Here is a 23496-nt window from a genome sequence, read left to right as displayed (position 1 = left end):
TGGCCAGGGAAGCTCGGGCTGCCCAGGGACGCCAGGACCCCATGAGCCATCCCAGAACCTTTGACCTGGGCTGCCTGCCTGGCTCGGGGCTACCGGGACCCTCCCAGAGCCACCCAGTTCCGCACTGCCCCTCTCCATTCTGCTCACTCTGACATCACCCCCCGGTGCGGGAGAGCCCCCCGTTTCCCCAGCTCAACTCCCTGCTGTCACTTGCTCCCCACCCCAGAACTCATCTCACCCTGCCCCCAGCACAAATCCTCACCCCTTGCAAAGACCCCCTCCCCGCGCAGCATCCTCCCCGGAGCCCCTCCACCTCCCGCATCCCCACAGAGTCCCCTCCACCGCCCACACCCCCGATGCCCGATGCCCGCAGCCCCCAGGTCCCACACTTCTGGTCCCTGCAGCCTCTGTCCCCGTGCGACGGTGCCCGCAGCCCCTGTCCCTGCACCTCGGTGGTGAACGCACCTCAGTCCCCGCAGCTCCCGGTCCCCGTACCCGAGTCCCCACATCCCGATCCCCCCATCCCAGTCTTTGCACCCCTGTCTCTGCATCCCCGGTCCCCGTACCCTCGGTCCCCGCATCCCCGGTCCCAACATCCCGGTCTCTGTACCCCCGGTCCCAGAATCCCGGTCCCAGCATTCCGGTCCCCACAACTCGGTCCTCGCATCCCTGGTCCCCGCATCCGCGGTCGCAGCATCCCGGTCCCCGCATCCCGGTCCCCACAGCTCGGTCCTCGCATCCCGGGTCCCAGCATCCCGGGTCCTCGCATCCCCGGTCCCCACAGCTCGGTCCCAGCATCCCGGTCCCCGCATCCCGGTTCCCCGCACCCCCAGTCCCAGCATCCCGGTCCCCGCATCCCTGGTCCCCGCATCCGCGGTCGCAGCATCCCGGTCCCTGCATCCCGGTCCCCGCATCCCGGGCACCTGCAGCCGGTGCGTGTGCAGCAGGTAGCCGCGCAGGAAGAGCCAGACGAAAGTCCGGAGCAGCCCCGGTCCCGGCAGCTCCTCGGGTCCCTTCAGGCGCGCCGGCCCCGCGGCCGCGGCCGCCGATCCCCCGTTCCTGCGCGGCGGCCCCGGGGCTCTGCGCGGCGGCGGCGGGCGGAGGAGCAGCGGCAGCAGCGGCCACCGGGCCCCGCCGATCGGGCCCGCCATGCTCGGTCGGCAGTGCACGGGACGGGGCGGGGCGGGGAGGCACCGGGGGCGGTGGGGGGGGCGGCACTGGGGGCGGTGCGGGGGGCGGTGCGGGGGCGGCACCCGGTACCGGCACCGGGCGGAGCGGCACCGGTCCCCATGAGGTGCCCGCGCCCCGCAGCCGCTGCCGGTGCCGGTGCCCGGTGCGGCACACCCGGTCCCAGCGCACCGGGTCACACTGGGCGCCGCTCACCGGCGTGGAAACAGGGAATCTTGGAATCATAGAACGGCTTGGGTTGGAAGGGACCTTAAAGCCCATCCAGGGGCAGGGACACCTCCCGCTGCATCAGGTTGCTCAAAGGCTCATCCAGACTTTCTCTGAACACCTCCAGGTATGGGGCAGCCACAGGTTCCCTGGGCAACCCGTGCCAGTGCCTCACCAACCCCATCGTGAAGAATTTCTTCCTAATGTGTAGTCTAAATCTTCCCCTCTTCAATTTAAAGCCATTCCCCCTCGACTTATCACTCCAGGCTCTTGTAAAAAGTCCCTCCCCAGCTTCCCTGTAGCCCCTTTCAGGTACTGAAAGGCTACTATAAGGTCTCCTCAGAGCCTTCTCCAGGCAGAACAACCCCGTCTCCAGGCAGAACAACCCCGACTCCCTCAGTCTGTCCCCATAGCAGAGGGACTCCAGCCCACTGATCATCTCCGTGGCCTCCTCTGGACCTGTTCCAACAGTTCCATATCCTTCTTATGTTGGGGAATCCAGTACTGGACTGAGCAGTACTCATCACGCAGCGTGCACTGGGTGTGAGCTACCACGCAACAGCATCAGCACTGACCGGCACCATGTACCGGGTGCCACATGCCGGGCACTGCACAATGGAACCACACAGCACTGGCACAACGCGGTAGGTACAGCATGCCAGGCACAAAGTAGCACGGCTGGCACCAGGTCCTGCACTCCAGTCATTGCACACTGGCAGGAGGCTCTGGGCGCTGCTCAGCAGTCACCAGGCACTGCACATCGTGTACCAGCACCGGCAACACACTCTGGCGCTGGGTACCTCACCCCAGACCCTGCACACCTCGCAGCGATGCTGGGCTCTCCCGTCCTGGCCTGAGCCCTCCTGCCCTGCCTCCTTCCTCTGGCTCTCATACAACCTGTCCCTGCCTTGTTCCCTTGCAATGCAGGATGATGTGCTAGGGAGCTGGGTCCAAGCTGTTCCAGAGCTTCTCTCGGTGCTTCCTCTGGGCGCTGCCAGCAGGGAAACGCGATGGGGAGACCTCAGCATGCCCGGCATGGCTGCTGGCAACTCAGCTGGAAGCAGGTTTTGTTTGTCTTCACGTGAAGGAGTGTGTGGCACCAGATCTGCCTCAGCTTGAGGTGGATCAGGCTATCCAGCCCCCAGGCAGGGCTCTGCTGCGGTGGTGTCCAGGGCCAGGGGTGCAGGACATGTTCCCTCTGCCCAGCGTGGCCCTGGCACCTGTTTCTGGGGCTCTGAGTGACACCGCTGTGCCTAGGTGTCACTCCAGGGGCAGCCCGCCCCGTCCTCTGGCTGGGACCTCCCAGCGCTGATCATTAACCACCCTTATCAAGGTTCAAGGTCCTCCTGGACGGGGAGGTTTTCCCCACAGGTCGGGTGGGCATCTCGGAGCCCCACGAGTGGCTGTTGTCCCCTCGGTCCTGCCTCGCGGGGTGACAATGGACGTGCCAGGTCGGGTTCCAGCCTGCTGCCTGACCCGGTGTCCCTCCGAGCGGTGCGGGATCCGCGCACCCGGTGTCCTGCAGACACCCCAGGTTGCAGAGCCAAGCGTGAGCGCCTGCCGCCACCTCATGGCTGGTCGCAGCAGCTCTGCAGCTCTGCCTCCCCGAGCCGGGCCCAGAGCAGGGTGGCAGCAGGGCACCCCAGCCCTGCTCGGGGCTTTCCAGCCTGGCACCCGGCCACCCTGCAGCTGTCCCTCCCCGGGCAGGGACATCTCAGCCTCTCCCAGCCTTCTGTGGCCACATTTCTTCTTGCTGGGGAATGGGATGCCACCACCTCTTTCGGTTCAAAAGCGTTACCCCTTGCAAAACCAGCAAAAACTACAGGCTGTGGTAAAAAGTCTCACTCCATCTCTCTTATAAACTCCTTTATACATTAGAAGGCTGCAGTAAGACATCCTCAGAGACTTCTTCAGGCTAAACAACCCTGACTCTCTCAGCCTTTCTCCACAGGAGTGGTGTTCCAGCTCTCAGATAATTTTTGTGGCCATCCTCTGGACCCACTCTAGTAGGTCCGTGGCTCTCCTGTACTGAAGATCCCTGAGCTGGACACACGACTCCAGGTGGGCTTTCACAAAAGAGAGACGTTTTAGTGGGGTGGGTGTTGGTCTCTTCTCCCAAGTGACAGGCGATAGGATGAGAGGGAATGGCCACAAATCATGCCAGAGTAGATTCAGATTGGACTGCTTAGGGATGTGATTTAGTAGTGGACTGGTATGGCTGGGCTTGGTTATCTCAAAGGTCTTTTCCAACCTAGTGATTCTGTGAAAGCAGAGCGGAGAATCTCCTCTCTCACCCTGCTGGCCGTGCTGCTTTTGATGCAGTCCAGGATACAACTGGCCTTCTGGGCCATCAGTGTGAGGTTCGTCTACAATTTTTCACCTGCCAGGATCCCCAAATTCCTCTCCACAGGGCTGCTCTTTATCTGCCTGTCCGTCCGTCCGTCCGTCCATCCATCCATCCATCCATCCATCCATCCATCCATCCATCCATCCATCCATCACTCCATCACTCCATCACTCCATCACTCCATCTCCCCATCCATTCACCCCTCCATCCCTCCATCCATCTATTCATCCCTCCATCCACCCCTCCCTCCATCCATCCCTCCATTCTTCCACCTCTCCACCCATCCATCCCTCCATCCATCCCTCCCTCCATCCATCTCTCCATCCAGCCCTCCATTCTTCCATCCCTCCCTCCATCCCTCCCTCCCTCCCCCAGCCTGCACTGTTCTAGGCTGGCCCCGGCCCGGCTGCAGGAGCCCGGTCCCGGTCCCCATGGAAGCGCAGGGACCTCCGCAGCTCCCGGTCCGGTCCCCGCTGCCACCGCGGGGTCCCCGGTCCCCCGGTCCCCCGGTCCTCCCGGCTCCCGGCGGCTCCCGCCGCTTGGGGGCGCTCTCCGCCCTCGGACCGCGGCTGGAGGCTCGGCGGGATGAGGGGGATCCGTGCGGGAAGGGGGGTGTCGAGGGAGTCGGACCCCCACCCCGAGCCTCCCGGGGGGATTCCGAAGGGAAGCGACACATCCCGACCCGGAGGATGCTGCGCGGAGCCAGGAGCATCGCCGGAGCCCGGGAAATCCCCCGGTGCGGGGCCAGCCCCGGCCCCGGTTCGGTGACAAATGGGGCACAGGCAGGAGAGCAAATGCTGCATTTGTCCGTGGGGATGGGGAGCCGGGGGTGGCAGGTCCCATCCTGTGTGTCCCTCTGCCACAGGGATGCTGTGACTCCGCTCGTCCCACAGCCACATCATCAGGTCTGACCTCACTGGTGGGACCAGTGGCAGCACATTTGGGTGTTGGAACTGGATGATCTTTAAGGTCCCTTCCAACCCTAACTATTTATTCTATGATTCTATGATCATCAGGTCTCACCTCACTGGTGGGACCTGTACACACAGACGCAACGCACCCTGAGATCCTCCTGCCACTCCACCTCTCAACCCATCCACCATCTGCTTCTCCTGGAGGGTCCTGACTGCTGGGACTGGGCAACAACTTCTTTACGTGACTCCTGCAGTGTCACCCGGGAGTTGGAAACTTTTCCCAGGGCTGCATCCACTAACCCCCGTTTTCTCTCCCACAGCCGGGGGGGAAGCGAGGTATCCCAGGGGAAAGCATCCCCTGACTCACACCCAGGAAAGCCCAGGCTGTGAGAAGACTGAGCACAGGGTCCCAGGGACTGTAACTAGCCTACAGCATTAACTGGAGATGGCCTGTCACGCTAGCTCTGTGTCACCGCATCGTCACTGCCTGAGTCATGAGCCATGCTGGGGCCAGTGAGGCTGCACAGGGTAGACGTGGGGAGATCCAGAGGGATAGGGATGGATCGCAGTCCTGGAGACAGCTGCTCTTCTCTCACATAGAGGGTTCAAGTAGGACCCTCTTGTCCCTCTCTTAAAGGTCCCCATCTTCCCATTTCCCTCTGTCTGATCCCCTTGTACCTGGGTAGAGGCTTGGGGAGAGCACAAAGCTTTTGAAATGAGGTAAATCAGCCAACACAACAACCTCCCCTCCCCATGTTTTGTGTCCCACGGGACCCTGGCGGGCTGGGGCCTTTCCCTGAGGACGTGGGAGCGGGATGCTGGAGTGAGCCCGGGTCTGGCGGCCTGTTATCGCAGGAGACAGGAGGCAGTCCTGGGCTGCTCTCAAGTGGCCCTGGCTGATAAGTGACTTCAAGTGCCTACAGAGTTATTCTAAGTCAAGTAGGCGCAAAGGGAGCCGACCTGAGACAGGCAAGACCAGCAGTTGGCTTTGCTGGGACATCCCCTATTGCCTCTGCTCCCCTCCAGGCCCTCTGAGTTGGAGAGGTGCCCCCCTGTTCCAGTCACTCTCCATGTCCCTTACTCCTCCTGCAAAAGGCTGTTTGCTCCAGCCCAAAGCAAACCTGATTTTATCTCCCGACTCCAGTTCCCTTGGCTGTGGGCCATGGCTGATGCCTCCCACGCAGAACTTGTGAAGCCCATTTGGGGACCCGCTTACAAGGCGGGCTGTGTACGCTGCCACATGACATCATGTTTACAGCCCGTGGGGGCCCAAGGACAACCCCTCCCAACAGCATCGCTCCCAGCCCAAGCAATGTGTGTCCTTCCCATGGTCAGGCAGACGAATGTGCAGGGAGCTGGAGGAAGCAGGACTGGCGACAGCGCTGTGCCTGTCCAGAGAGGGGTGGTTTTGGCTTGGCTGTACTGTAGACAGGCCCCCTGGCCTCGGTTTCCCCTCGGAGCAGATCCTGTTCTAGCAGTGAGGGTGCACTGCTGCAGCAGCACAAGGTCAAGCCCTCACAATATTGTGCAGAGAAAAAAGCAGATTTTCTCCCCTTGGGACATGGATGTTCTCTTCTCTCCCAGGACAGAGCTGGGCCTTTTCCGCTGGTGCATGAAACTGAGATTGTTGGGAAAGAGCAACAACATCCAGAGCCACAAGGTCCATCCATCCATCTGTCCATCCATCCATCTGTCAATCCATCCATCCATCCATCCATCCATCCATCCATCCATCCATCCATCCATCCATCCATCCACACTGACCTGAAGCTTTCTATCTCAGAGCCATCTCTCCATCCATCTATTGCCTGTGCCTGTGCACTCACTCATCCATCCACTGACAAACATGTGCTCTTCCCTCTCATCCCACACCTACCTGCCCATCCATCCGGCTAGCTACTCATCCATCCATCCATCCATCCATCCATCCATCCATCCATCCATCCATCCATCCATCCATCCATCCATCGGTACCCAAGTGATTCCCAGCCACCAAACAGCTCTTTCCAGGCGTGAGCATTTATGTGTGGGTTGCACTGGCCACACAAATACCGTGGGCAGTGATGTGCAGGTTGCAGCCGGCCATGGGGCTGGGAGCACCAGCCAGAAGGAGGTGGGGGACCCATCTAATTTAAGAATGGGCCCCGCAGTCGCTGTCAGCACCGGGCAGCTCTGATCTGGGGACAGGTCCTCGTCAACTCTGCTCACCACCCGCCGGCCTGACATGAAAGGGCTCTGCGCCCCGATAAGGGCCCAGACGCTTGGCCAAGGAGATGTGCAGCACCGTGGCTGAGCCCGGGGGACCTCGGAGCAGGGAGCCCTGGTGTGGCTGTCCCTAAATTCATTGTCACCCAAGCAACATGAGGCTTGTATGTTTTTAATGGTCAGGGGTCACCCTCTGCTTTGGGCGCTGGAACGTGCCCCCTGTCACCACCACTGGTGACGTGACCCAAGGGAAGGCTCCATCTCCAGTGTCTTCCTGAGTTGTCACCAGCCTCTCTGCCAGCTGTTACCCCACACCAGAGTCCCCTGGCCACAAGCGGCTGTGGATGGGGACCGTGTTGTTTTAATAAGATCATTCTCCTCCTGCCGTGAGGTCGCAACCCCAGGCTTATGACATCACAGCGCGCTGCCATGGAGACACCGGGATGTCACAAACACAGCTCGATGACCTCACTGCAGGAGCGGGAGATGGGGCCAACCTGGGTTTGATTGCCAATGTCCTCGGGAATAAAGGAGGGGAGGGACGCTGGGAAAGTATGCGGCTGCTGAGAGCCGGGGTGTTTGGGTTGGAAATCACCACGCTTTCCCCACAGCAGGAATGGCCCGTTCCTTCCTCCCCCCATCCGTTCCCTCTCAGCAGCCCAAGCCCCCCCACTCTCTCAGCTGGAGGGAGCTGGGGGAGTGGGGCAACCCCATCCCTGCCCTCGAGGCCACATGGCAGGGAGTGTGAGCCAGAGCTTAGTGCAGTGCCGGGGCACCAGCTTAGGGGCAGAATGGGGTTGGTGAGGAGACACTGGGTCCCCCCGCCGGATGGAGCACTTGGGGGGGATGCTTTGTTTGTGGGGACTATGGGGAATGCTCTTGCACAGGACAGAATGGGTTGGTGTCTGAGGAGTGTCTCCTGTTCCTCGAGGGAAGCCTGAACCCTTGGTGCTACATGGGGGGCAAAATTCCTCATCACGGCACCCTGCAGCCTGCAGTGCAACACCCCTTGGCCCTGCCCAGCCACCCTACAGCTACACTCTCTCCAGCCCTAAACCAGCAGCATCTCCAGGGCCAGCCCCATGCCAGCCCTGTTACCTTCCCTCCCACAGCCCAGCTCTCCATTCTCCACCTTCAGACCTTACCAAACCATGGCTGACTGGGGGGACACCTGTGCCCCAGCATCTCTGCTGCAGGGGTGCCTGCTCCACCTCCCTCCTCCTGCATCCCCCCATCATTAATTTTCATCAGTGGCCAAGCGGGTCCGGGGCTGCCTGGGGGTGGCCGAGGAACACGGCGCTTTCCCCTGATAGCAAAAATAAATACATTAAAATTCTTGCAGGAGGCAGAAGAATGCGGGACGGCAGGAAAAAATTGTTTTATAATTTGTAATAACACAAAAGCCGGGGGGGGGGGAGTGAAGCTGCAAGAGGCAAAGGAAGGCAGAGACAAAGGATCAGCTGCAGTGGAGAAGCTGCTTCAGTGTAGCGGTGCCACCCCTGTCAATTGTAGCCCTGACTCAGTGTCACCGTTTTTGCCTTGTCCCCTGAAGGATGTGATCCTTTGGGTCCTGCTGCAGAAAGGAGCATGAGCAAGGCTGGTTCTGGCACTGGCAATCACCCCATAGCTGCTTAAGCAGGTCTCAGCATCTCTGTGCCTCAGTTTCCCCCTTGATGAAGTGGATTTTTTTGCAGCTAGTGATTGATAGGAATGGTTGGACTCAACCCACCATGATTCGGTGGGTCTTTTCCAACCTGGTGATTCTAAGATTCTATGAAAAGCTGGGAGAAAGGGGCTAACCCCGGGCAGCAGTAATCCCTGCTCCCAGCCCCCCTGGTACAGGCATAAGGCAAGGAGCCTGCCTTTGCCCCTCCGTGACCCCCTCCAGTTCCTCCTGGGGGGCTTCGCCACAACACCCAGGTGATGGGGCCAATTCCCATATATGTGCTGGGGTCATCGCGTCCCCCCCAGCCCCTTCTAGCCTTGCGCAGAGCTGGGACGTGATAAGGTGAGTCGCTGTGTGCCAGCCGCACCTGCTCGCCGTGACAGGGCTCCCCCTCCTCCTGCTCCCCTCTTCGGGGCAAAATCAAAGGGATTTTTCTGCCCTTAGGAAATCAGATAAAGGCTTCTCACCTGCCCCGTGCTGTCTTCGCGAGGAGGCCGGGTGCTTGGGGTGAGGGGACAACAGGCACTTTCAACACGCCGGCAGATGAGCTGTGTCTGAGCTCTGCCCACAGAGGCTGGGGCCCCGGGCATAGCGTCCACCTGTCCCTGGCAGGGATGTCCCCTCCCCAAGAGCTGCCTGTTGTTGACTTCTCCCATAGATTTTAGGCCATAGGGTTTCCACAGGGCAAGTAGGATGGAAGCTGGAGGGTGAAAGCAAAAGGCTGTGGGGACCAGACACAGTGTAGCAGCCCAGACGCGGTGTCCAGTGCAGGAAAGGTTCCCATGTCCCTGTGCTCCTGCCAGGACAGCTCAATCCTGGTCACCACACCAGGGGTGCAAACTGAGAACCTGAACTCTGTGTGTGGGAGGGCAGGGAAGGAGCAGGTGGGAAACCTCCAGAGGTGGTGGGAGTCTCTTACCTCCTATGCCCAGGAGGGAGAAGAAAACCCTGCCAAGCCACAGATAAAATCTGAGTCATTCACCACCAAACATTGCTGGTGAGGAGCAAACTGCCAGGGTGAACAGGAGAAGCTGCTGGTAACACAGGCAAGGGAAACATAGATGGGTGAGCCGGGGGCTAGAGATGGGCAGGGGATGGGGGTGGTACCCTCCCAGGAAGAGGGTAACAGAGCCCAGATCTTTCCTGGAGGGAGGACTGAGCTTACCTGCAGTGAGGGTGCTCTGCTTCGCCCATCACTGGTGGAAGACAACCTGTTTTAACCCAGTGGGCTGGATGGATGCTCAGTGGAGGGGTTGCAGAGGTGCATCAGGGTCCCACAGGGCAGCTGTCCCAGGCCTAGGATAAGTGGCCCTGATGTTGCAGGGCTGGGAGCTGCATCCCCAAGCTCTGCTGCGAGTCATGAATGGTTCAAGTGGAAGTGGAGATCCAGGACCCTGGGATGAGACCTGGGAAACCGTTCCTGAGGCTGCACAAGGGGGAGAAAATTGGGATGGCACTCAACGGGCACTGGCTTCTCCTACCTCTGACTACTCAGCCCTGGTGTGTCCCCCTTCTACCTCCCAGGCCCCTCAGCAGTGATCCAGTGCTGGGGGCTGTCTCCCTCCTGGTCCCAGCTGCACCTGAGATGAGATCACTGCAAACAAGCCAGCCCTCCCCACACTCTTCTCCTGGTCTCTTTGCTCCTGGGCTTCCCTCTCATCACCCACCTGTGCGTGCCCCTGCCCCAGGGGGTGTCCCCAGAGGAGCTCCAGCCAAGCGCTTGGAGATGCTTGGGGGTCGCTCCTTCAGCATCCCCAGGCAGGACAAAGCGGTGCGAGGGCGGGCAGGGCCACGCAGCCAGGCTTGTGCCAGGCGGACCCAGGCAAAGCTGAGATGGGGGGCGACGCAGGGACACCAGATTTGGGTGTTGGGGTCGGAGAGGACAGCGACGGGCAGTTGCCGGGAGGGGACTTGGAGGCCAGGACCCCGAGAGGAGCCAGGCAGGGCGGTGCCCGGCGGGGCAGTGCCAGGTCCCTCGGGGCTGCGGGGGACAGGGCAGCGCCGGTCGGACCCCGTTAAAGCGCCGCGTGTCCCGCTGCCCCGAGGGCACGGTGGCTGCGCTCCGGGAGCCGAGCTTGGCACCCACGAGTCCCCCCTCCCGGCCCGCCCTGTCCGTTCCCTCGGGCTCCGGTTTCCCTGTCGGAGGCAGATGCTTTCGCAGCCCCGTCCCTCCTCCTCCTCCTCCCGCGGAGCAGCCTCGGCGCCGCGCTCCGGCCGCTCGGAGGTGCCTGCCCAGCCCCGGGCCGGGGCAGGAGGCAGCGGGGGGCTCGGAACGGGCTCGGCTCCCCCCACAAAAGGCCTAGCAGGATGCTGCCTTCCTCCCGGACCCAGCTGTGGCTCTTCTTCATCCTCCTCTGTCCCGCCAACATCATCGGGCTCTGGTGGTGAGTAGGACATCCCGCGGGGTCCCTCGCTCTCCACATTCCAGCTTGGGGATGGGGTCCCCTGCAGCCGGGGTGCCCTCGTTTGCTGGCCAGGTGGGTCCGTGCTATTAGGGTTTAGGCACACAAACGCGTTAGGGACAGCGGGCTGGGGGGGACCCTGATTCTCTGAAGCACCCGAGCCCCATGGAGAGGGCTGCAGCCTGCGCCCCGAGCCCACAGCCCTGCAGGGCTGCTCGCCCGTGGGGCAGGGAAGGGGAAGCAAGGGCCTCCAGACTTCTCCGATAAGTCAACTTTAATTAAAAGCCCGAGGGTCCCTACAGCATCCCCTCCCAAGAGGTGGCCTGGATGCAAGGGGGACAAAACCCCTGTTTGTAATGGTGTCTTCATCAAAGGCAGCGATGGTGCCTTGCAGGATACCGGAGGGGGTGGGGGATTCATTACAGGCACAGAGCTGGGACCCAGCCTTGGAAAGTCCAGGTATCTGTCGAAACATGAACTATTTAAATCTATTAAGAATTTCACCCAGCCTGTCTTTATCCGGTTTTAAGTGCTTAGATTCCAGCTCCCCGGCGTGCCGTCCGGGCTATCATTCATTATCTGAGGCTATTCGTCTCCACATTGTCACACTCTTTTGACCCCTAAAATAAAGCTCTCCATAAGCCTTTCCCCTCCCGGTCCCCCGCCTGCCTGCCTGCCAGTGATTTACTCCATGGCTCCATCCCCTTTGCTAGCCCCAACTCCAGGGGTGTGGGGCAAAAGGGGGGGGGGCATAGTGGGTGTAAATGGTGCCATTACCGTTGGTTTTACACCAGCTGAGAGTTCATCCCTGGAGCCCAAGCTCTGTGTTTATTGCCAGGAAATTGGTTAACGCAGATCTAAGAGGGGCCTGGGTTTTTGCTAGAGGAGGGGACAGTGAGGTAGAGCGAGCCTTGGCTGGGGCAAGGTGTGTGCAGAGGGTCCCCTTGCTCCATACCACCTGCTGTCCTGGAGCACAGTCCGTCCTGCTGTTTTTTCCCTGGCTGATTCTCACTGCTGCTTTGCACTCACAGCTGTGGCTTCAGCTCTCCCTGCCTTCTCTGCTCCATCCTTACCAATCCCCACCCGGTGAGCCCTTGCCTCCAGGCTTGCACCCTGTTCACAGCTCTGAGGACATCGGAGTTATCCTGCCCTCGGATGAAGCAGACAGGGGTGCAGCAGGAACTCGCTTTGCTTTAGATTCAGGAGCAGGCAGATGGGACCAGCAAGGTCAGGGTGCTGGGGTGCTGCTGCCCCCACCCCAGCTGCTCAGAGTGACATCTCGCTGCTGAGCCCGGGTCCTGACGGTGCCGTGACTATGTTGTGCATGCGCTGGCAGCACTGGCTTGGGAGATTAGCAGGATTTGGCAGAGGAGGGCAAGGGGTCAAATTTGTTTTTTCTCCTTTTGAAAAAGAAGAAGAAGAGGAACTTTTAATTTAAGAATAATAACCCAGCTGCACGCAACGCAGCCAAATGTGCCCAGCAGTGGAGCAGCCGGAGGGCAGTCACCAGCATGCACTCTGCTTTGCTCCAGAGCCTGGAGCCGACAAGCCAAGAGGAGGTGATGTGTGAATGAGGCCACCAGCACCACCAAATGGATGTGCTGGGCTTTCTGGGACGGGGCATTGGAACAGCTGGCTGATTCACAAGCTACTTCCCCCAGAGCGTAGTATCTCTACTCCCTATCTGAGATTATCCCTTATTTCCAGGGAGTTCATTCTGTGTGGGGGAGAGAGATCTGAGTGCTGCCCAATCCTTTGAGCCAGCTCTGAAAAGGCATCTTCCTAAACATCTGCTCCTTGTACTTGTCCCTCTCCCACATATGGGTAGTGCTAGTGTCTATGGGTTCTGGTTTTTGTAAAGAGTGGTTCAGAGGTGCAGTCGTGTTATGCCAGGGCTCCTGGAAGCCTCAGGACTGGTGGCATTGGTAGAGCTGTTCCTTACTGAGCCTGTCACCAATGCATAGGGACCTTGGTGGCACACTTTCAAGTGTGCATCTCTGCACACTTGCCTGGGGCACCCCATGGTGCTTAACCAGTGGGGCATGTTCCACTGGGCAAGCAAGGAAGGTCTTTATCCACTTTCCCATCCCACCCTGGTGCATTGGCTGTGCAGCTGCGAGGATATATTGGCTGCCTGTTTAAGGTATTTCTTCCTACGCTGATGACTAAATGGTTTGTGAGAGTTGGTATCATGGGGTGAAGCAGGGCTGGATCCTGGCAGGGACAGATCCCAAGCACACAGCAAGGCTCAGCCGCTCATCGGTGATAACAGCTCCTGTTGGGACCCTGTCAGACGGTTGCTTCTACAGAGAAAAGTTTGGGTGTGATATCCGAGTAGTGACACCAAGCTGATGATATCATAGCCTGAGAAAGAGCATCCTCATTGTGGTGGGATGTCCCCAGGGGGCTCACTGAAGGCAGTCATCCTATACCCCATGTGCCCCTGTGTCTAAGAAGAGGCAAAGAGACAGGGGAAGGGCATACACAAGAACCTTTCCACAGCAGAGAGGGCCACCTATAATCAGTGCTGATGGGGAAGGTTTGTCATTCAGGTGCTGCTGGTCCCTTGGTTATTGCCAGGCTGCAGGGAACAGGCTCCCCTTGCTCTACCAGCCCTGTAAAATCTTTCTTCCTCCTCCCTTCAGCTCTTCATGTTTCTCACCCAGCTTCTTGGGCAGGATAGGTAGAGATGGCCTGGGGCTCCCAGGCTGGCCTGGAGGGGCTGGTGTCTCGGGAGCCCTCGACAGGTTGAGGGCAGGATTTCGGCTGAGCCAGTTCATGGTTGGGCTGTGCTTGCAGGGATGCAGATGGAGATGGGGGGATCTCATGGAGATGGAGGTGAGCAAAACCCAGGCTCCTCCAGTGTCCCAAAGCCCAGTGACTCTCTGTGGCCCTGTCTGAGAGCAGTCAGGACATGGAAGTAAGGGCAAAGGTGAAAACCAGCCCGGGTGATATGTTCTCTGCTCCAGCTGTGGGTTTGTGTGGGTCTGGAGGGACAGACACCTGCCCTGCATCCCATTCCCACGCATGCCCATGGGCAGTGTCTCTCCAGCTCTCTGTACAGCTCCTTCAGATGCCGGCTCAGGAAGGATCCATCCATCTGCTGGCACCTGTGTCTGCACCGCTGCTTCAGGAGGTCCTGACCCTGTGTCTCCTGAAGCAACACACCCCTGCGTGGGTGTCATGCACTGATGGCCTCCCCTTCTTCTCACCCACCCCAAACAGCACCCTCACCGCGTGGAGGCTGTAAGGGCAGGCTGCTGGGTTCTTAGGCCCTACCTATGTGCCTTGGGCTGAACATCGTGAGTCACCTCTGGAGCCTGCTGATGCTCACCTCAGCCCACAGCCCACCCAGCACTCAATGGCCTGGGTTGACCAGTCATCCCAGGCATGCCCTCGCTCCTGGAGTGGTGTTGTTTGCACAGCAAAACACCTCCCAGTGCGGGAACCCCTGCCTGGCAGCATCTCCCTGTTCTCCTTCTGGGGCAGCAGATGACGCATTGGGTTTTTCAAAGGAAAAAGTTTTCCCTTGCATTCTCTTTGATGGTGCTGGCTCCAAAATTGGGCTACTTGTATCCACCTGAAAAGACAAGAACTGAACTTTCCCCCATGCCATCTCTTGTCCTGCTCCTGGTCACCTCCACTCTCCCACAGTGACACCCAGGCTGCCCTGCCTTGCACTTGTCCCAGGCTGGAGGGTTCAGCTGGGCTTTGCATCAGAGGCTTGACCCCTTCAAATCCCCTCCTTGTGCAGGAGGGTGCTAGGCAGAGTTGAGAGCACCCTGATATTTGCTTGGAACCTACACAGTCTTGCAGCAACTAGTGGCACTTGCATTTGGATATATGCTAGCTCAGCCCTCACACCACCCCAGCCTCCATCAGCACCTGGAGGAAGGACACAGTGACCAGGTGGACTGCTTTCTTCCCATCACAGTCCCTCCAGAGCTTGGGCAGGGCTTTGGGACCATACTCCTGCAGGTGTGTGTTCCTTCCTTCCCCCTGGTACCTGTAGCACAAGCTTGGGCAGCTCCTACTTGTGAGCATTCAGCCTCAGCGTGACCCTGCAGCCAGTGGATCTGTGAGTTGACACCAGGCTATGCCAAAGCCTCTTTCCTTTGAGTGGTTTCCCAGCTATTTGCATCTAGTCCTTGCCAAGGAGGTCTGAGGAGGAGGGCAGGGAATGGAGTCCTGGCCTCTCCCTGACCCACAGCATTTCCCAGTTCTTTGGTGTCCCCCAGTGAGCTCCAGCAGTGCCCCTCAGGCAGGGAATTGCTGCTTACTCATCCCTCCCGCTCTGCTTTCCGTGCCCAGCTGCCCCAGTTAGCAACCCCACTCCAGGGGGACCCATGGACTGCACCAGGTGAGGGGGCCAGGTGCCCAGTGCATGTCTGGATGGGGTGAGGGGAAGCTGGATGGGCAAAAATTCATGTGTGTTCCCCCCTCGCCTTGTTTGCACAGCTTGGAAAGAGATAGACGTGGTGGCGGTCCTGGAGCGAAGCCCTCATCTGATTTCTTCACAGGGCTGTCACTGCGTGTGATACCAGCAGGTAGGATGCAGGGTCATCCATCCACTCAGGGTTGGAGCTCAGATCTACGTGGCTGCTGTCCTGCAGCTCTAGTGTCTCCAAGAAGTCCTGTGGGCTTGGCATGATGGGCTGAGCAACCTGGCATCCTGCAGCCCACTCCTGAAAGTATCCAGGGGTTCGGGTGGAGACCTGGGCGCAAGGCAAGCTGTACAGGAACATCCAAGCAGACCCAGCTGGTCCCACGTGGAGCTAGTACAGTACAATCACTGCCCTCCGTCAGAGTGTCAAGGCTGTCAGGACCAAAGCAGGCATTTTGCTCCCCCCCGCCAAAAAGGTGTGGGTGCCATTCGTGGAGGCTGACTGTCCTCTTCCTCACTATTGGATCCTTGCAAACCAGGGCACCATCAGCTCCCCTTCATCACAGCCCACTGGTGGGAGCCAGAAGAAGCCCAGTTCCTCACCATCCCTATATCTGAGAGGGGAATCGGGGTCTTGTGCCAGGCTCTTTGGCCTATGATTTCAGCTGGGAACCATGCTGAGACGTACTGGAGGCTCCATGACCGTGAGCTGAGCTGGAAAAGCTGGTGATTATGTCTCTTAGGAGCCCTCAGCTCTGTTGCAGCAGCAACGGCCTCCAGAGCATGGAAGTTGCATCGGAAACCCCAGTGACTCCTATTTCCCGTGTGTTACTCACATCGGGCTCAGGATGCTGCTCTGACAGCCTAAGGGGTGACAGCAGCAGGTTGACAGTGGGTTACTGCTCTTCTTCCGTGCCTCAGTTTCCCCTTTCAGCAACAAGGGGTGTTTTCCTTGCACAAGGGTGCTTGGAACTAGGAAGGAAAGTGAGGCTCACCGTCCTAGCTCTCTCCGGGCAGCCGCCTGGTGGCAGTTTTGGCAGCCTAAGAGCACCTGAGGGAAAAAGGCAAGGATACTCCTGAGATGCTGAACCTCGCTAGGGGCTGCCAGGCAGGAGGTGTCGGGGTGGTGGGGTGCCCCAGGAGGGTCGGAGGGAGCTGGGCTGGTGACCCAGTTCCTTCACCAGGGCAGGGGGAGGAGTGCCCAGCGGCAGAGGTGGGGCACCTTAATTGTAGATGCGGGAGGCCTTGGAGCAGGACAAGCTCAGGCAGATCTGGGCCCCGCGCCGGAGCCCTTGCCAAAGCGGTAGCAGTTTGGCAGCATTTTTCTTGCCCTTGTCTCCCCCCCGCCACCCCAGCCCCCCCAAACCCTCCAAAGCAAAACAGCTCTTGGGCTCCCGGCTGCCTCCCCGTGCCAGAAAGTAGAGCCCAGCGGAAATTAATATCGTGCAGGACTTAGGCAGCCCACCCCACGCCTCGTCGGCGTGGCCGGCGAGCTCCCGCGCGCTCCCACCATGGCCATGGGTGGGACCCCCGTGGTGCTGGCGAGCTGCCTGCCGGCCCCGCGGGGCTGAGCTCTTCTTCCCGGCCTGATCCAGCGGGATGGGGTGAGCTGCAGTTCAGCATTTGATCTGACGGCCCAGAGGGGCTGGCGCATCGTTTTTATAGGAGTACAAAGAGCTGTCTCTTAATGAAAAGTCCTGTCCCAGCCTCTCTTCTTCCCCACCCTGCCAGAGCAGGCGGCCAAACCTCGGCTGTCCCATCAGGGATGTTGGGAGCCCGTGGTCTCCAAGGAGGGCAAGCTCAGAGCCGAGCGTGGAGATTTGAATCCCCTTGTGGTTGTGGGATGGGACTGGACAGGGTCACTGGTGGTGAGGCTCACATGGGCCTCAGTTTCCCCATTGATGGGGACCCGTGCCAGCCCAGCCACAGCCCTGTGAGGCTTCCCCAGCTTCTCCATCCTTTTGCAGAGGCACCTGTGCATCACGCAGTAAAGGAAAGCCAAGCTGTGAGGAGCAAAGAGAGACAGGTGCTCCCCAGCAGCGGTGTGGGCTTGCCTCAGTTTCCCAGCCGGAGGTCATCTTTCCAGACTTTGCCTCTCAGTTGAGCTATTTAACCCCTTAAACCTCCAGCCAAAGCATAAGAACTTCTTTTCCAGGCTGTGCAAGTGGGCATGTCCTCCCCAAACCCAGCTGGGCTTTGGCGGGCAGAAGATACGGGCAGCTTGGGAGCCTGACGTGGGGCAGGGGAACCCTGGCAGACCTCAAGATTCAAACAAGGGGTTGAGGGGATGTTTGCACTGGGGGCAGGATGGCAAGCGATGTCCTACAGCCTGGTGTCCTCAACACAGGCCCCCAGCTGCATGAGAGCAAAAAGGAAACCCAAAACATGGTTAAACTTCGAGATTCAGCTTGTGATTTTCAAGCCCCTGGGGCTTGGCCAGACTATAAAGGTCTGAGTTTGGAAGCTGCAACGCAGCCGGTGCTCCCCAGAGAGCAGGGCTGCCAGCAACACAGGCAGCCCAGGCGCTGCTCTCCAGGGGACCCCAGGAGATGTGGCCTTGCAGTCCTTGGGCATTCCAAAGCACTGAGGGGTGTTGAGTCCAGCCCGGGGACCCTGGGGGCATCCACAGCCAGGAAAACCGTGGTAGATGAGCAAGGAATCAAGTAGTATGAGCTCTGAGCCTGCAGGAGTGGTGCTGGGGGTGAGGAAGGGCTGCGCGGGGCTGCGTTTGGGGCAGGCTAAATTTGGGTGGCCCATGGGCACGAGGTCTCTGTGCCACAGGACGGATGGTGTGGGCGGGAGGCCGCCAGCGCGGCGTGCCTGCCCTCTGCCCGCTGCAGCTTCAGTGTTGCCCACGGCGGAGTTGGAGCATCGCCCGCCTCGGCACAGGGCACGGTGCTGGCGGGCTGTGCAGCTGCACGAGCCGTGCCGTGGAGGGCACTCCAGGCAAAATGTGTGGGGAAAGTACAGGAGTTTCTGTAGCCAGCAGCACGCTGGGGAGCGTGGCATCATGCTCAGAATTTGCTTCCCCGCCCGGAGAGCCAGGAACCTCACTCCAGCTGTGCTGGTGAGGAGGAGTTGCCTCTGACACAGGCCCAGCCGAGGCTTGCCCTCCCGTGCTGGCATCCGCAGGGCTGGTGATGCCACCTGCATCCCTCCCGCGCCCGCACCTCGATTCCCCGGGGGCCACTGCCTGGGTAGGGGGAAATGAGCATGGGAGCGTGGCCAGCAGCCAAGGGTCGTTATCACCAGCAAGGTCACTCAGCTCATCTCCCACAGGGCAAAGCAGTGAGCTGCCCTGGAGAGGGGGAGGCACACCAAGAGCGCTGGCTGGGCTCCCCCCACTCTGCCCGGGAGGCTGTGGGAGCTGCAGCTGCACCAGGTATCAGTCAAACTGCGATGCCAGGGCTGTGCCGGGTCAGTGCCAGACCCAAAGAGCAGGTGCTGAGCAGCACAATGACTCTGCCACCTCGCACTGGGGACACCACCATCACCCTCAGTGATGTCTTCAAGGGCTTCAGAGTGTGGAGTGGTGTATACCAGCCTCATCCTCCAGCCAGCCCCACATCTGGGGGTCTCCCCAATTCCCTGACTGCCTGGCAGTATCCCCAGGGCACTGACACGCAGGTGCTACCCACGCCTTTTGTCCTTCCCTCCCTACGTATCTCTTCCCTTCTCCTTGTCACCCAGGCTCAGCCCTGAGCCACCACTGCCCTGTGGCTCTGCTTCATCCCTGGGAGCAGGTTTGGCCATGCCACATCCCCACCCTGGTCCCCCCTGGGCTTGGGTGCTGGTTTTGCTCTGCTCACTGTCCCTCCTGCAGGGCAGTGGGGAGCCCCCTGGTCATGGACCCCAACAGCATCTGCCGCAAGACAAAGCGACTGGCAGGGAAGCAGGCGGAGCTGTGCCAGCTGGAGCCAGAGATCGTGCAGGAGGTGGCCAAGGGCACCAAGCTGGGTGTCCGGGAATGCCAGTACCAATTCCGCTTTCGCCGCTGGAACTGCACCAGCCACAGCAAGTACTTCGGCAAGATCCTACAGCAGGGTAAGCCCAGCACTTCTTTGGCCTCCAGTCTCCCCAAAAGCTTCCAGCTGTGCAGACGCACGCCTCCCCGGGGACTCCTGGTGCACAGTCTAGGCGTGTAAATCTGCGTGTGTCTGTGTAGAGGGTTACTCAGTGCTCCTCGGTGCAGTTACGCTGGGGTTTTACTGCCAGGACATGTCTCCCCGTGTTGTAATGAAGCAATTACCAATGCTTCCAGACAGCGCGGGGCTTCACAAAGCCCAAGAATGCACCTTCGTCTGGCAGTGATTTACTGCTCCCCTGGGACCCTGGGGTGTGCTGGGGGAAGGGGCCTGGGTGGGAGGCAGAGCGCTGCCGCTGGGAGCTGCCCCTTGCCCATGGGTGCCCTGCAGATCCCTCCTGGCCTTGTGGGGGTCAGAGGAGGTGACCCTCTCCCTGCATCCATGGGTGGGCACCCTGATGTCACCCCGAGGGACAGGGTGGCAGGGAGAGTTGGCATGTCCCAGACAGGGGGATGCTGTGGTTCAAGCCCATCTCAACTGCATCAAAGCCAGAGCAGGGGCAGGGTGAGGGGGCACCCATGAGTGCCAACCAGCCACACTGCACAATGAGAGGGGCTGGGGGAGCAGGGAAGGGGAGGGATGCTCCAAGAATCTTGGATTGGTAGGGCCAAGTAAAAGGGCCACTTCAGTGGGTGGTGAGTTTAGTCCTTCCCCTGTGCCCTCCATCCCCTGCACTGAGGCAGGAGATGAAGATGCTGGAGTGAGCCCCAGTCTCCTCAGCCATCGTGTCTCTCTCCAGTGCATCTGACGGGCCAAGGAAGATATATACCCTTGGACCCTGAAAGCGGGTCTGCATGGCAGTGCCCAACAGCAGAGGTTTGCTATTTTCCTACTGCCTGGAGGCACTGGCAATGGCAGTGCCCTGTGTACTCAGTGATTGTGGTTCTGTTGGGGTCCCAGATCTGGGGGCCCAAGGGCGACACCAGCCCATGGTAGGGTGTGGGGGCAAGCTCTTCTAAGGAGCACATTTGCAAGTGTGAGTTCCCCCCAACACAGGGAGGTATATTCAGTCGAGGGGCAGAGAGCTAGGGTCAATCCTGCCTCTGGAGTCACCTATTCTCATGCTGTCCTGGCAGCGAAGAAGGTGGGATCTCTGCTAGTCAGGGCTTTGGGCTGGGAGTGGGATGGTGCTGGGATGCAATGGCCAGAGTGGGTGCTGCTGGTGGATGAGCTGCCAGGTACTAAGGGGCAGCTTGGCTTGGAGGAAACACAAGTGCATCGGGCAATGGACTGCTGAAGGAGCCACCATGCTCTGGCCCAGGAAAGATGAGTAATGTCATGGGGACAACTATGAGTTTGGGAGCCCCTGGCGCTCTGAGGACGTGTGACATCCCAGCCGGTGGTGTGGAGGTCCCCAGAGCTGCATCACAGTTGTCAGAAGCAGAGAGCTTGTGCTGCATCTAGAGGTGCCAGCAGGCACCAGCTTCCCTGTAAGCCTGTAGGGACTGAATAAACCATACCAGCATTCTGGGGGTTCCCAGCTGCCATCAGATGAGCACCTCCTATCTGCCAGCCTCCTCTTTCCAGGGATGTTGCAGGAAGCCCCAGTTCCTGGCTCAGTCATGGCCATCCCCACCTCCCCTCCTGCTGCCTCTGCCAGGCGCAGCGTGCCTGGGCAGGCTGGCTTGGGGGCAGCCACGTGTCTGGAGGAGCTGTCAGAGGAGTGGCGTTCCCTCAGGTCCCTGGCTGGCAGGGTGACATGGGGACCTCTGCCAGCTGCAGGCTGCGTGACAAGGGCTCTGGCAGCCCCCAACGTGAGTGGATGGGTGGTGGTCGTGTGGTTGAGTGCAGCAGGAGGGTCAGGGCAGGGGATACCTGTCACTGGGGTAACAAAGCCATTAAGACACTTGTGTGCCCACTTCCTACCAAGACCAGTGAGAATCAAGTGCTGCAGGGACTTGTGGAGGAGCCGAGTGCAGAGTCAGTGCCCAGAAACCCTTCTTCCCACGGTCCCCCCCCAGATCAGAATGCTGGAGATGAGCAGAAGGGGCACCCCGCAAAACACGCCTTCCTCTCTGCCCCGGTGCCCTAGGCTCCCCCTGCATGTCACCACCCTGGATCAGCCCTGCCCTGGCATTCTCTTGGGTGGGGATTAGCCTGGCATGGGGTGGGGAGAGCGCAGGAGCCCCCCATGCAGGGCGCCGCACCCCTGCTGCCAGAATCCCCCGCTGGCTGCGGCTGTGAGCGGCAGGTCTGGGCAGGGGAAAGATGCTTGGAATTTGTGTCCCGGAGCAGAGAGAGACAGGAGCAAATACTAATAATAAATAATCCTGCAGGGTGGAGGCTGTGCCGGCTGAGGGAGGGGGCAGGTAGCACCCTGTGGCAAAGTGGGTATGGGGGTGAGCAGGCAGCACAGCTTCATCGCTGCCTCCCTGCAGACAGGTGAGTGCCACCCCTTGTGCCCTTCATAGCACTTCTTTCCCGGTGCCAGCTTGCAGCTGGAGATAGGATTTTTATGGCTTGGAGGGACATTGCAGGATGATGTGAGGAAGCTGTGGGTACCACCTGGTCACCCGGGATCCCCTCTGCTCTCCAAGCCCCCCTCTTTTCTATGGGACAGCACTCATCCTTGCAAGGGGAGGCAGGAGATTCATTGCCCCTAGGACCCTCCAGCTAAGGTGAAGGAATGCTGACAGGGCCTGGCCATCCCCCAAATTCTCTGTATCTGCTTGCAAGAGACAGCTTCTGCCCCAGGCAGCCCGCTGTGGGCTGGATGCACCACCCAGGGAACAGCACCAAGCACAGAGGAAGAGGGAGAAGAGGAGGCCTGAGCACCCAGGGGGTGCTGGCAGGGGGGATGCTTTGCTTGTAGAGCTGACCACACATGCTGACCCTGGTTGCTCCCTTGCAGATATCCGGGAGACAGCCTTTGTGTATGCCATCACGGCGGCCGGGGTGAGCCACGCCATCACGCAAGCCTGCAGCATGGGCGAGCTGCTGCAGTGCGGCTGTGAGCTGACGCGGAGCCGGGCACCCCCCTCACCCACGGCAGGTCCAGGCACTGAGGGCACAGCCTGGGAGTGGGGGGGATGCGGGGACGACGTGCAGTTTGGCTACGAGAAATCCCAGCAGTTTATGGATGCTAAGAGCAAGAAAGGCAAAAATGACATCCGAGCTCTCATCGACCTGCACAACAATGAAGCTGGGCGCTTGGTAAGGCCCCCAGTGCTCTCTGCCTTCCATAAGCATCACCTGCCCTGTGCCCCTTCCCAGCTCAACCCTCCACCTGTATTACCTCCAAGCCCTGTACCTGTATATGGACAGATATCTTTCAGGAACCCTTTGCAGGTGCTTTGGAGACCCCTCTGTGCCCAATTCCAGCACCAGGGCAACACCAAGAGGCAGGGGTTTGGCTGGGGGTGCTGGGCAGGGGAGCGGGGAGCTGGGAGCTGAACATCACCATCTCTTCCCCAGGCAGTGCGCAGCTACATGAGGACAGAGTGCAAATGCCATGGGCTGTCGGGCTCCTGCACCCTGCGGACCTGCTGGAGGAAGATGCCCCATTTCCGTGAGGTGGGGGATCGCCTGCTCGAGCGCTTCAATGGGGCTTTCAAGGTGATGGGGGGCAATGATGGGAAAACCCTCATCCCTGTGGGTGAGAACATCAAACCGCCCGACAAGCAAGACCTCATCTACTCAGCCGATTCGCCTGATTTCTGCTCAGCTAACCGTAAGACGGGCTCGCTGGGCACCCGAGGCCGCGTCTGCAACAGCACGGCCATGGACACGAGTGGGTGCGACCTGCTGTGCTGTGGGCGAGGTCACCGAGACGAGACGGTGGTGCTGGAGGAGAACTGTCTTTGCCGCTTCCACTGGTGCTGCGTGGTGCAGTGCCGCAAGTGCTCCGTCCGTCAGGAGCTCAGCCTCTGTGTCTGACAGCCTGGGGTTGGGTGAGGACAATTTGAAGGGCCACCGCCAGGCACATGCTGCAGCCAGGACAGACACAGGCTGAGACGATGGCAGCGACAGCAGGGGTGAGCACAGCTCTGCACCCCTGGGAGTCCTGGCTTCTCCAAGGGACAGCGTGGGGCTGCCTGGCATTCTCATGGTCCCTGTAGTGGGGGCTGCAGGCACAGAGCTTCCAGTAATAAAGCTATT

The 23496-nt window shown here is 60.0% G+C and overlaps 2 protein-coding genes across 4 annotated transcripts in view; one reads left to right on the top strand and one right to left on the bottom strand.

Annotated features, from left to right (window-relative positions):
* Window positions 1-1167, bottom strand: part of CYP27A1 (cytochrome P450 family 27 subfamily A member 1) — a 6830-nt gene extending 5663 nt beyond the window's left edge. Inside the window, exon 1 of the mRNA XM_069861321.1 lies at window positions 924-1167. Coding sequence (XP_069717422.1) covers window positions 924-1151 — 228 coding nt within the window. The 5' untranslated portion in view covers window positions 1152-1167. The remainder of the gene's footprint in view (window positions 1-923) is intronic.
* The window catches only part of WNT6 (Wnt family member 6), a 24445-nt gene extending 949 nt beyond the window's left edge, over window positions 1-23496 (top strand). The window contains exons 1-4 of one of the 3 annotated variants that reach the window (XM_069861326.1): window positions 10677-10911; window positions 19142-19357; window positions 22250-22551; window positions 22813-23496. In XM_069861326.1, the coding sequence (XP_069717427.1) occupies window positions 10677-10911; window positions 19142-19357; window positions 22250-22551; window positions 22813-23274 (1215 nt within the window). In that variant the 3' untranslated portion in view covers window positions 23275-23496. Of the gene's footprint in view, window positions 1-10676; window positions 10912-19136; window positions 19358-22249; window positions 22552-22812 lie in introns of those variants that run through there. The other 2 variants (XM_069861328.1, XM_069861327.1) reach the window with 2 other exon arrangements.

This window comes from Phaenicophaeus curvirostris, chromosome 7 (assembly GCF_032191515.1).
Source record: "Phaenicophaeus curvirostris isolate KB17595 chromosome 7, BPBGC_Pcur_1.0, whole genome shotgun sequence".
Taxonomy (NCBI): domain Eukaryota; kingdom Metazoa; phylum Chordata; class Aves; order Cuculiformes; family Cuculidae; genus Phaenicophaeus; species Phaenicophaeus curvirostris.
This window is presented reverse-complemented; position numbering and strand designations above follow the sequence as displayed.